The 13,947-nt window shown below is 37.9% G+C and overlaps 1 protein-coding gene across 1 annotated transcript in view; it reads right to left on the bottom strand.

Annotated features, from left to right (window-relative positions):
- The window catches only part of DPY19L4 (dpy-19 like 4), a 71,565-nt gene that overhangs the window by 41,953 nt on the left and 15,665 nt on the right, over positions 1–13,947 (bottom strand). The window contains exons 4-6 of the mRNA XM_028533692.2: positions 11,961–12,051; positions 11,334–11,455; positions 11,079–11,224 (exon numbers count right to left, since the gene is read on the bottom strand). Of these exons, the coding sequence (XP_028389493.1) occupies positions 11,079–11,224; positions 11,334–11,455; positions 11,961–12,051 (359 nt within the window). The remainder of the gene's footprint in view (positions 1–11,078; positions 11,225–11,333; positions 11,456–11,960; positions 12,052–13,947) is intronic.

The raw sequence follows: 13,947 nt of genomic DNA, 5'->3' as shown, positions 1-13,947 counted from the left end.
GCAAGGCACTGCGCACAACCCAGGATCCCAGAGCTGGGAAATAGAGCCTTGGGACACTGATTGAAAACACCTGTGGGAGTTGAGGAGCAGGGAGAGACTCCTAGCCTCACAGGAGAGGTCGCTGGAAAGTTCCACGGGTGCACAAACCCATCCATACAGGAATTGGCACCAGAGGGGCCCAGTTTGCTCCGGGGAAGCAGCGGAAGGGACTGAGGTCCCACGGAGAACAGAGCTACCGCCATTGTTCCTTCTCAGACCCCACCCCCACATACAACGTTACAATCCAGCGACTGGGGTGCCCCACCCTGGTGAACACCTAAGGCTCCGCCCCTCATATGTAACAGGTGCGACCAGACAAAAGGGGAAAAAAAGATGGCTCAAACAGAATTGAAAGCCCCAGAGCCAGTACTTTTAAGCGACTGAGAGATAGCCAACCTATCAGATGCACAGTTCAAAGCACTGGTGATCAAGATGCTCACAGAATTGGTTGATTTTGGTCACAAATTAGATAAACAAATGCAGGCTACACTAAGTGAAATAAAAGAAAATGCATAGGGAACCAACAGTGATGGGAAGGAAACTGGGACTCAAAACAATAGAGTGGACCAGAAGGAAGAAAAACCATGCAATCAGAAAAGAATGAAAAAAATAAGAATTAAAAAAATGAGGAGAGGCTTGGGAACCTCCAGGACACCTTTAAACATTCCAACATCCAAATTATAGGAGTACCAGAAGGAGAAGAGGAAGAGCAACAAGTGGAAAACTTATTTGAACAAATAATAAAGGAGAACTTCCCCATTCTGGCAAAGGAAATATACTTTCAGGAAGTCCAGGAAGCTCAGAGAGTCCCAAAGAAGTTGGACCCAAGAAGGAACACACCAAGGCACATCATAATTACATTAGCCAAGGTAAAAATGAAGGAGAGAATCCTAGAAGCAGCAAGAGATAAGGAGACAGTAACCTACAATGGAGTTCCCATCAGACTGTCAGCTGATTTCTCCAAAGAGACCTTACAGGCAAGAAGGGGCTGGAAAGAAGTATTCCAAGTCGTGAAAGACAAGGACCTACATCCCAGATTGCTCTATCCAGCAAAGCTTTCATTTAAAATGGAAGGGCAGATAAAGTGCTTCCCAGATAAGGTCAAGTTAAAGGAGTTCATCATCACCAAGCCCTTATTTTATGAAATGTTAAAGGGACTTAGCTAAGAAAAGGAAGATAAAAAACATGTATAGTAAAATGACAGCAAACTCACAATTATTAACAACCACACCTAAAACAACAAAAAGAAACTAAGCAAACAACTAGAACAGGAATAGAACCACAGAAATGGAGATCACATGGAGGGTTAGCAACAGGGGAGTGGGAGCCTGAGAGAGGGGGAGAAGGTACAGAGAATAAGTAGCATAGATAGTAGGTAGAAAATAGACAGGGAGAAGGTAAGAATAGTATGGGAAATGTAGAAGCTAAAGAACTTATGACACATGGACATGAACTAAAGGGGGGATCATGGGTGGGAGAGGGTGGGCAGGGTGGAGGGGAATGAAGGTGGGTAATGGGACAACTGTATTAGCATAATCAATAAAATATATTTTTTAAAAAAACACACAAAACCAAAGGTGCTATTGTTTTAAAAACTTTATGTAAACTGCTGCGTAACTCTCCTAGGTAACAAAGATAGACATGCTTGCATGTAATTTAGTACAATCAAATTAGGTATAGCCATACAACAGGACAATGATTTTCAACCTTTTTCATCTCATGGCACACATAAACTAATTATTAAAATTCTGCACCAAAAAATATATTTTTGCCGATCTGTCAAAAAAATAGGTATAATTTTGCTTCATTCACACCAGACAGCTATTGTGTGTTGGTTGCTGTCATTTTTCTATTTGACAATCTAAGGGAAAAGAGGTCAGTGCCCCTGACTAAATAGTCAGGTACTGCATGTTTTACAAATTCTTGAGGCACGTCAGTTGAAAATTGCTGACAATAGGATCACTTAGCAATAAAAAGAAATGAAGTATTGATGCACCCAACATATATGAATCTCAAAATAATGCTGCTGAGTGAAAAACACCAGACCCAAAAAAAAAAAGCATATGTTGTCCTGGCCAGGCAGCTCAGTTGGTTTGAGTGTCGTCCCGATGTGCGAAGGCTGTGGGTTCAACTCCTGGTCAGGCACACCCAAGAAGCAACCAGTAAATGCATAAATAAGTGGAAAAACAAATCTCTCTCTCAAAAAAAATCAATAAAATAAAAAATGTTTTAAAGTACATGCTGCATGACTCCATTCATATAAAATTCTAGAAAATGCAAACTAATTTAAAGTGACAGAAAGCAGATCACTGGTTTCCTGGGGAGAGTAGAATAATAGAGGTGGGAAAAGAGGAAGAAAGAGGGAAGGATTAACAAGGTGCACGGTAAACTTTTTGGGGTGATAGATGTTTATTATATTGATTTTACTGATGGTTCCATGGGTATGTTTACAAAATGCCTAAATTAATCAAAGTGTACACTTTAAATATGTACAGCTTATTCTATGTCAATTATACCTTAATAAAACTGTTAAAAGTATTAGAAAAACTTGTCTTCTATGAATGCATATGTAATCGAACATATATATTAGAAACAGTATCGTATGTGAAAATGAAATGAAATAAAAGCCTTAAGAAGAACTTAGCATAGTGTGTCCAACCTAGTAATAGTATTAGAGCTCAGCTCTAGTATAATTCCGTAATGAACTAGTTTTTACTTAACCATATATTATGAGCATCTTTCCGTAATATACACTGCCAATCAGTATACTTCAAGAACACTTGATGACTATGGCACACCACTGTATAGATCTATCCAAGTCCTACCAATTTCTTCTTGTTAAATACTTTGTTTCTGACTTTATCTATTACACAGTTTTTTAAATACTCGAACCAATGTTTTTGTACAGTAATCAATGGTTTCATTGTTTCCTTTAATTGATTTGCTATTTATTTTAGTATGCTGTGCAGTATGTATTTCTTTTCCAGATTTGGTTGTTCTAATACCATTTATTGAACATCATGTATTCAAAAGGCGACCTATTTCATACAATTTTATTTCTGAAAAATTGCTGTGAAAATTTACTTTCTAAAAGACAAACAAGAGACTCGTGTGTCATAGTCAGGAAGCAGAAGGAAGGAGAGAATGTCTAGTGTCAATTCAAGACTCTGCCAGCCCTTCATCAGCCCAGAACCGGGAAGCATAACCAGCAATCTCTGTTGCAAACGACCTCACACTGACCCTACCCAACTCACAGATGAGTGCAGGAAAATCTTTAAAACGCTGCTCCAGAGGACCCTCTCTGGAGAAAGGGAGAAAGGGACCCTTCTCCTTGATAGGACAAAGTAGAATCTCTGTCCATTATTCTCTACACCTCCACAAGCCTTCCTGAAAATCTGTGCTATTCACACTCTTCCCCCTCACCCTGCTTGGTGGCGGTGAGGCTCAGAAGGCTAACAGTGGGATGTGACAAAACCAAACCAGACCCACTTTTTCTCCCCAGTGATGGAGTCTAACAGATAGCAGCACAGACCAGCAGTTCAAAATAATACGTGTTAGATCAAATGAGGTTCACAGACCTGCAGATACATTCAGAGATTGGCACACTCTGAGTTTGTGTTTTTATTTTAAACACATCATAGTCTAAGCATAATCTAAATTACCTGGATGACTACCTTATAACTCATTATTGCCAAAAGATCTCAGAACTCACTTTCATGTTTGTATTAACAATATAGCTGGCAACATAGTACTACTTCAACTGGCTTGGGTTAATTAGAAAAAAAATGACATGGCCCTAGCACTAAATTGTGTATTCCAAATAAAAACAATGTCCTGATCATGGTGGCAAAAAAAGATTTCACAGTGGACGGAACAGAGCAACATGATGAGAACTGAGTCATCTCACAGTACCCAGCTGTGTAGGTTTGTCACATTCAAAAGAACCTGCTGGGCTGACACCATATTTACACTGACAGTAGAAATTTGGCTTCAGCAAAACCCAGTTAATATTTTATTGTTTTGTTATTTCACTAGTAAATTTGCTTCAGTAGTAGCATAACTGCTTTTAAGCATTGGAGCTTTACCTAGTTGTACATGTCAGAAACATTATAATTTAAATTATTTAAGCCAACAAGCAGAATCCCATAGAAGTTTTAAATCTACATAACTGAAGTGTGAGAAACAGATGACATGTAAAATAGTGTGGCCTGTCAACGTATGTGAGAAAGTTGAAAGACACATATAATAAATGTATAATATATAGTATCAGTATCATTTCTAATGCCTGCATGTTCCCTTGCATTGATGTATTACAATTTACCTAACCAATCTCTTATTTTTAAGTGGTTTTCTACTTTTTCATATTATTACAAATAATACAATAACCAGTCAATTTAAGTAGTGAACTTTTCCCTTCTTTTTTTGGATGACTTCCTAGGAATAAAATGGAATTTTGAAAACCTGCCAGCTAAAATTGAAAAAACACACCCCTCTGCGAGCACCCTGAGTCTGCCGACACCATCACAACAGAACCAGACCGCGCGTCACCACTGCTTTCTGCGAACTGCGGCTCCAGGACGCGTGCATTCTCTGCATCTCACCTCCTCACTGTCACCAATGTTCACAGTTTCCTTTCATCTCTGCCAGAGATTAAATTTACTATAAACTTTTAATCATATCGCTTTTTGGCTTTTTGGCTAAGATCAAATGTAGACCTTTAAATCATATATATTTTATTTGCTTGTCAAATACAAAGATGTTTCCAGTGACAGTGATACCCACGTATATTCTGGTAGATGAGAAGACCAGTGGGGACAAAGAGCAATTTCCATGTTGTGTTCAGGAACTGGACACAGGCTAGCCAACTTTGATGATAAACTGGATGATAAACTGGATTCAGGTTAGCCCACTTTGATGATAAATCTGTTCAAAGAGAGTCAGCTGCCTCTGAACCCCCCGCCACAACTGTCTGTACATGCTGTTTCCTGAAATGTCCTTAAATTTTCTAGTATGCCTCCATCCTTTGTTTTGAGCAAACAGGAGCTAGTTTATAACTCTGCTTTCCCCTTCTAGGGTTAAGAAACAAGTAACACAAACTACCATTAAGAACATTATTAATGCTCATAATAGAATGACTACAATTTTTCATACTTTTCTAGGCAGTCATATATATGTATATAAGCTCTAAAGCTGATAAATAAAAAGGAGATATTCTTTCCTGGCATTAAAATATATTTTACAATAAAGTCAACCTTTGAACAATGCAGGGGTTAGGGGCGCAGACCCAGCATAGTTGAAAGTCCATACATAACTTTTGACTCCCCAAAGACTTACGTTGTACGTTGGCATCTGCAAGGGATTGGTTCCTGGACACCTCTCCCCCATGGATATCAAAATCCAAGGATGCTGAAGTCACTTATATAAAATGGCACAGAATACTGCATACTATGGGACCTCCACACCCACTGATTCTCAACCATGGATGAGAAATATACTGTTTTCAATCCAAGGTTGGCTGAATCCATGGACGGGAAACTGGGAAAAGCAGAGCTAACTGCAGAGTTATCGGAAAAAATCCACATGGAAGTGGGCCCACACAGATCAAACCCCTCTTGTTCAAAGGTCAACTGTATAAAATATATACCAATAAAAATAAACAAAATGCAGAACAAAGCTGGGGGGAGGGGGTCGAGGGGGAAGTGGAGGATAACTATAGTGGTGTCAACAAAAAAAAGAACATTGCAATCAAATTCTTTTGCACTATTAAAAATTGTCATTTTATATTAATGAATAATGAATTGATAATCACTAAAAATGCAAAACAAAAACATTTTTTAAAAGCTACTTATTAAGAATGTTTCAATTGCCAAAAGATCCATTTTAGCAGAACAGAGCAGGTTGACTCTTCTACCTAACTCCTGTTCCAGGTACCTAGGATATACCATGTCATTAAGTAGACAATTTCCTTGCAATTCTCACTAAGGTCTCTAAAATGTTTGACAGGGAATCTTATTATTCTTTAATGCTGTTATTTTTACATGGAAAAGTTGCCTGGGCTTCCTCTTCAAATTTATGATTAAGATAGGTGTAGAGACAAAATGAAATTAATATTAAAAGTTCACTGCATGTGGTAGCAACCCTCCAAGATGGCCTACCCAACTGTCCCTGCTTCCTGAAATTAACACCCTGTGAAGTCACTTTCACATTGCGCCAGTCGGCCTAGGTGATGAATTGTACAGGAGTTGGCAAAAGTGGGTTTACAGTTGTGAGTATGTAAAACAAAGTTTATTCTTGTATTATATATTTTTCCATATGAACAACTGTAAACCTACTTTTGCCCACCCCTCTATATGGCAGAGTGATGGTATATCATTTCTGAGATTAGGTTATAAAATATACCTGGCTTCCACGACAGCACACTCAGTCCACACTCCCTTGCATCATGCACTCTAAAGGAAGCCGGCAGCCAAGTTGTGAACTTCGTGTGGAGAGGCACAGTTGGTGAGCAACTAAGGCCTTCCAGGCCAACAGCCAGCAAAGAAGTGAGGCTCCTTATAAACAGCTACCTGAGTGAGCTTGGAAGTTAATGGCCCAGGCCAGTCAACTGGCAGATGACTAGAGTCCCAACAACTCCTGCCTGTAAACACCTAAGATACCCTGAGCCATAACTCCCCAGCTAAACCACTCCAGATCCCTGACCCTCAGAAACCATGTGAGATAACATTTGTTGTTTTAAGCTGTTATGTTTTGGAATGATTTGTTATATAAGCAATAACTAATACATTAGATAATCGAGAAACCAATCCTTTTAGAAGGGTGAGAAAGCAATCCTTTTAGAAGGGCTATATTAAAAATAATTTTTGTTTTATGGTAAACACCATTTCACTCTGAAAAGCAGGACTTCCTAGATCCAGTCTATGAATACTGAAATAACTTTCTGTGAATGTGCTGTTAAATTTCTAAGAATGAATTCTACCAGAATTTTAGAAAAGTACATGGCAACTTAAAACATTCTCTACCAGGCACTTTCTGACATAACAAGAAATCATCTTATCACCCTAGCATCCACACCACATTCTCTAATACTGTTATTACTTTTTTCTAATACTATTCTACTAAAAGCAATCAGGGCTCCATAGAAACATGGCTAATTCTAAATCTTTCATAGGGGATGTACAAGGTGAGCTTGCTTGTTGAGCCAAAAAACAAGAAAGCTTTCAAAGATTAATGAAGATGTGTCAAAACAAACAACAAACGAATTCAGAAGCTAGCCTGACGGACTGCTACTGATGAAAGATACGACAATTTGACCAATAACAACAACAAAAACAATAATGATAATGGATTTATTCTTTTAAGTCAAAGGAAATCCCTAAGTAGAGAAAGATATTTCAAGTTTCTTATCACTACTGAAGACAGCTACTAAGGCAATCTGTTACTTAGAAATTAGTAATTAGCCCTGGCTGGTGTAGCTCAGTGGATTGAGTGCCAGCCTGAGAGGCTATAGGGTTGCAGGTTCAATTCCTAGTTGGGGCACGTGCTTGGGTTGTAGGCCAAGTCCCCAGTTGGAGGGGGGCGGTGTAAGAGGCAAGCACACAGTGATGTTTCTCTTCCTCTCTTTCTCCCTCCCTTCCCCTCTCTCTAAAAATAAATAAATAAAATCTTTAAAAGAAAAAGAAATTGGTAATTAAAGTAATCATTTGTCTGACTTGCTAACAGTTAAATGAATTTCTTTTTTTTTTTCTTTTAATGATTCCAGGGAGAGAGGTAGGGAACAGAAAGAGAGGGAGAGAAACACTGACACAAAAGAGAAACATCGATTGTTTGCCTCTTGCATGGGCTCCAAAAGGGAAAAAAAACTGTAACCCAGGCATGTGCCCTGACTGGGAATTGAACCCACAACCTTCAGTTTGTGGAATGACACCCAACCAACTGAGCCACACTGTCCAGAGATAACAGTAACTAAATGTAAAGATGACCAAAGAGCCCTGCTCAATAAAGAAAAATTCTGTCTTTGAAGAATGAAGAGTATAACTAATGAAAACAGGAAAATGTAATTTTATAAACCTGAGTGAAATCACTAATTCCAGCAAAGATTACTAACTTCAGATACAGCCATTAAGTAAATAGTTAATGGTGACAGGGAAATTTGTTTGGTGCCCCAAAACATCACAGAGATTATCTTCTAGTCTTAAGGGAAAGCCCAGCTATTCGATGTAGAGATCAGCCTGTCGTCCCCTAAACCAGCAGTCAACCTCAGTTCCCTCAGGGTAGGCTGACTAAATACCACGTTCTTCTGATGTCATTGAACATAAAACAACATTATCACCTACAATAATTCCAACAAGAAATATTTGTCTTAACCCCAAAAAGTCTTTAAATATAACTTCTAGTTTGTGGAAACACAAGAAATAAAGGATAAAGCTAGATAACACCACAAGAAAACAACAGAAATCCATACGGTGTGACATTCTACGGCACAATTGATTCAGTCCCTTCAACAATCCATTGCCATAAAAAAAGGGACAATGTTGGATTTAATGAGAATTAGGGAACATAACAACCACATGCAATATGTGCTCCTGGATTAAATACCTGTTTGAATAAACTAGCTATGTAGGGTATTTTGGGATTGATGGAGGAAATTATAATACAGATTGGGTATTAACTAAGATAAAAGTTATTGAAATGAAAAGGTAGCAATTGCCAAATAAAGAAAGCAGCACATAAAACAATATGTGCAATATATATCATTTTGGACAAAAAATATACAAATACATGCATACACATAAATACATATACACATACATATTCATATAGAAAAAGACCCAAAAGAACAGGCACTAAGGTATAAAAAATGCTAGGTGATCTCTAGATGATGGGAATGTAAAGTTATTATTTTTTGCTGGTTTTAATTTTCCACAATATACATATATTGCTTTTGTAATAATAATGTTTGGCTCCTCTCTGTATTTTTTTGAAGGTTTTATTTATTTTTAGAGAGAGGGGAAGGGAGGGAGAAAGACAGGGAGAGGAACATCAACTGGTTGCCTCTTGCACCCGGCCCAACATGGAATCGATGTGACGACCCTGCACCTTGAGAGATGCCGCCCAACCAACTGATGCCCACCCACCTGAGCCACACTATCAGGGAGTCATCCCTATATTTTAAAGAAGAAATACACTTGACCCACAAACTGAATCTCTATACTAGAAAACCTCTAAGATTTAAAAAATTCTTGATATCAAATTGTTCCAGCATGTGACTCTAAATACAAACAAAACCCAGTAAGAGATAATAGCCTTTAATGTTGATTCTCAATAACTTGAAAGTATGAGGGGAGACCCCAAAAAACCCCAGATTATATTCTGGAGGCCAGCTTCTTGTTATAGGCTTCCCTCTCTAGGTAAGTGTTCTAGGACTATTTTTGTTTCCCCAGATGAAAAAATTCCTCAAAGGGAAATGTTTTGCTGGTGTGGAAAAAATGGCAGAAGCACGAAAAGGCATCAAAATCAATGAGTTCAAAAACTGTTTTGAACGGTGGAAAAAACATTTCAATAGTTGTATTGCATCAAATGGAGAGTACCTTGAAGGTGACTGAAGTTTAAACATGTTGGGAGAAATACTCATTTTTTATTAAAAATTCCAGGGTTTTTTGGGTTCCCCTTAGTATTATCATATTTTTCATTTGGCAATTGCTGAAAGAAATGTGTAACAGAAGTGAAGTTTCATTTTGAATTACTTAATCATAGTAATTGTTATGGTGGGGGGCAGAATACTATGAGAAGGAAGGAGAATGCCATCATTCAAAAAATACATTTTTGACACTGACTAATGTCAAGAAAATTTTTATGACATGTTTCCAACCACCCATCCATTTCAAAGAAGTCCTATCCTTTATTAAAGAACTGAGACTGGCCCTGGCCAGGTAGCTCAATTGGTTAGAGCACTGCCCTGATATACCAAGGTTGCAGGTTTGATCCCTGGTCAGGGCACATAAAAAAACTACTAATGAACGCATGAATAAGTGAAACAACAAATCGATGTTTCTCTCTCTCCCTTCCTCTCTCTCTCTCTAAAATCAATAATTAAAAAATAAACTAGCCCTGGCTAGTGTAGCTCAGTGGATTGAGCTCAGGCCGCGAACCAAAGTGTCACAGGTTCGATTCCCAGTCAGGGCACATGTCTGGGTTGCAGGCCATGGCCCCCAGCAACTGCACATTGATGTTTCTCTCTTTCTCCCTCCCTTCCCTCTCTAAAAAATAGATAAAATAAATAAAATCTTTAAAAAAAGGATGGCTTCATTAATTCAAAGGAAATTCAAAGCATACTGTCATAGAGTAGCATTGAATTGTTATCTGTGGTGGTGAACTTAATAGTAATGTACCCAATACCCCTTCTTTTTATGAAGCTTATGTTACTGATCTTAAATAAAAGATGAAAGAAAAGGTGTATCCATATGTGCCAGTGTCACTATGTGAGAAAAATGAGAGATACAAGGCTGGTATATTATTTTCCATTTGCTGCATGACAAATGACCACAAATGTAGTGGCTCAAAACAGCACAGATTTATTAGCTCATAAACCCATCAGAGTACAGCTGGATTCTCTGCTCAGGGGCTCTTAAGCTAAAATCAGAAGCATCAGCGAGGGCTGCAGTTCTCATACAGATTTGTAGTCCTTTTATGAGCTCACTGGCTATTAGGAGAAGTCAGTTCCTCCTCACTTCAGTCCAGCAACAGAACAGCAAACTCTTCTCCTGCTTTGACTATCTCTAATTTCCCCTTCTGCATATGCTGAAGAAAGCTGTCCACTTTTACCATTAGACTTACACCATTAGATCAGGCCCACCAGATAATCTTCCTGCCTTAAGGTCAACTATACCACATAAAATGATATACCACAGGATAGTATCTCATCATATTCGCAGGTGGGAATTAGGGTATGGAATAATGGGGATAGGGGAGTGGGGAGCAATTTTAGAACTGTCAACCACAGACACGAAAAGTTGTATAACTTAATTTAAAACATCTCTTACCTATTAATGATGAACCATGCAACAGTAAGCATTCCTGCTAGCCAGGTTCCACTCATTAGCCAACTTGTAACAAACAAAGCAGTAACGTATATTCCTTGTAATCCAAAAACAATACCAATATAAAAATATACTGGCTCAATAATCTCCTAATCAGAAAAAAAATAGAGAGAGGAGATAACAGAATGACATTAGTAATTTTAAGGATTCCTAAGTATGTGAGATAATAAATAGTACAGTCAAAAGAAAAACACATACATTGCTACCAGTTGCCTGATACAAAGCGCTGGCTATAAGTTCTGGATAGAGAGACATCTGTTGCACTGCATTTATAGTCTTCAGAGATACAGTTTTGTTATTATGCGTCAGTTCGTAAACACCTAAAGATAGAAAAATATTTCTCTAGATTATTTATTCTGCTTTTACAATAACTAAACATGTTATTCAAGTCATTAAATATTTTAAATTATTATTAAGTAACACCTCAAAATAATACTCTGTGCCTCATTTTTCCCATTATTTTATTAAGTACAAGAAGGAGCAATACCTATATTCTGAGAAATCTCCACATTCAAAGGTTCCCACATAAAAGAATAATGTTTTATTTAAAATTATTTATTTATTTGTTTATTTATTTATTTATTCTCGAGGAAGGGGAAAGGAGGGAGAAAGGGAGAGAAACATTGATTTGAGAGAGAAAGTTGCCTCTCATGCACCCCAACGGGAGACCAAACCTGCAACCCAGGTATGTGCCCTGACTGGGAATCAAACCAGCAACCTTTGGCTCTGTGGCATAACACCCAACCAGCTGAGCCACATCAGTCAGGGCCAAAGTGTTGTTTTAGAAAAATATTGTTATTTAAAATCCAAATGTAGTTATCATACCTCTTTCAAATGAAGGTGCCTTTAACATATCTTTATAATAAGAGTAATAAATGCCACTGTCACCCTGGAATGTGATTTCCCGTTCAAGTTCCTAAAAGAAAATATAACAATTATTGAAATACCAGTGTCCTAAATTTCAACTGCTGTTTTCCTTCTTCTCTGTCATCATCTAAACTAATGCTATTTATTTACCCCTTTATTCAAAGATGTGTTTGAATTTTCCTTTATTTACTAGTGGCCATATTAATGAGGTTAAACTTTTTAATAATCTGGCAATCATTTTAATAAAACATCTAAGGTTTAAAATGAATTTTAACTCATTAAGTCATTTACCTATTATATACAAGGAAAATCTAGAAGGAAATCAAAAGAAATGCCCTAAGGACAGCAGAAATAACAAGGCAGAAAATAAAAAATAATGGTTGAGGTGTTAGAAGTCCATAATAAAAAGATATGTTTAAGAAGAAAGTAGCATTTTCTATTGCTATTCCACTTCCCTATGTATCCAGACCAGCAAGCCATTAATTAGTACTTCTCAAGAGCAGCCAGTACTTAATCAGTACTTTTCAAATGAACTTCCAGAAACAGAAATCTGAAAATCCAGAAAATTAGGCTATACAGAACCAAGAATGTGGGTAGTCAAAAACATTAGGAAACCTTGTGCTTTCCTGCTGAGTTGGGGTTTCATAAATCTAATCCTTCAGAGAGGTCCAAGGTGGCAGGGGCATAGGAGGACACTGAACTTGCCCCCTTCCACAAGCAAACTCTTAACATAGATGTTTAGAGAGAGAGTAATTATTCCTGTGAGACAACTGAGGACTGAATGAACAGCTTCTGAACAAGAGAAGGAGGTATAAAGAGAAGGCCAGGAAACCTTAGGTGCCAGTGAGCGCCATTGTTTACGTCCCCTCCACCTCCATAGACTGGGCGGGTGCCCTAGCCAGGTGCTGTGGCCAGCCTGCAAGGTCGCTGTAACATGTTTCCCTACACATCACCAGAGCCCACTCTGGCCTCAGACAAAGGGACCTACCTGATCCTGCTCCGTAGGACACTGCCCTGGTCACCCACCGTAAGCACCTGCTCGATTCCTACCAGCCTGCCAAACTAGTGTGGCACACACAGCCTACACAGAGGCCACTTCTACATAAGGTCAACATGAACGGACCTGGAGTACTATGCTAAGTGAAAGAGAAAGACAAATACTGTATGATTTAGCTCATATGTGGAATCTAAAAATATAAATGATAGAACAAAACAGAAACAGACCCACAGACAAAGAGCAAGAGGATGGCTGCCAACGTGGAGAGGTGGAGGTTAGGGGGATGGATCAAAATGTATTCTCATGTATAATATTTATAAATTAAAACAAAAACAAAAGCTATAAGAGCAGTTTCCCCAAAGTTTGATCAACAGAACGTCCTAAGATATAAAGGGATGTTACCTAAAGAGAGTTCTATAGCTGGAGAAACTGTATGATAGGCTATATAAAACAAAGTTAAGTAGGTTTCTTTGGAAGACTTTTCAGAGTTTCAGTAGATTATGCAGTGATCAGTGAACATTTTTTTCTCATTTAGACCATATTAATCTAAATAAATTTCCTTAAAATTATTTAGAAACTAAATAATTATTTAGTTTCTAAAAAAATTATTTAGAAACTTCTAAAAAATTAATAGAAACAATTATTTCTAAGATCTCAAAGATATAAACTCTTAATTGGTGCTTCTCAAATTGAATGTGGATATGAAACTCCTAGAGATCTTATTAAAATGTAAATTCTGATTATTGAGCAGGGCTAAGACTCTGCAATTCTGAAAAAGCTCCCAGATAATGCCAATACTCCTGGGTCATACACAATGCTTTGAAAACAAGGTTCTTGGTAAATGCCCTCTATATTTTCCTTTCTTTTCCTTTCTTGTCTTTCCTTTCTGTCTCTTTCCCTCCCCACCTCCCCTTCCTTTCCTTCTTTTTTTCTTTTGTGTGTATATGT

The sequence above is a fragment of the Phyllostomus discolor genome, chromosome 7 (genome assembly GCF_004126475.2).
Source record: "Phyllostomus discolor isolate MPI-MPIP mPhyDis1 chromosome 7, mPhyDis1.pri.v3, whole genome shotgun sequence".
NCBI lineage: Eukaryota > Metazoa > Chordata > Mammalia > Chiroptera > Phyllostomidae > Phyllostomus > Phyllostomus discolor.
This window is presented reverse-complemented; position numbering and strand designations above follow the sequence as displayed.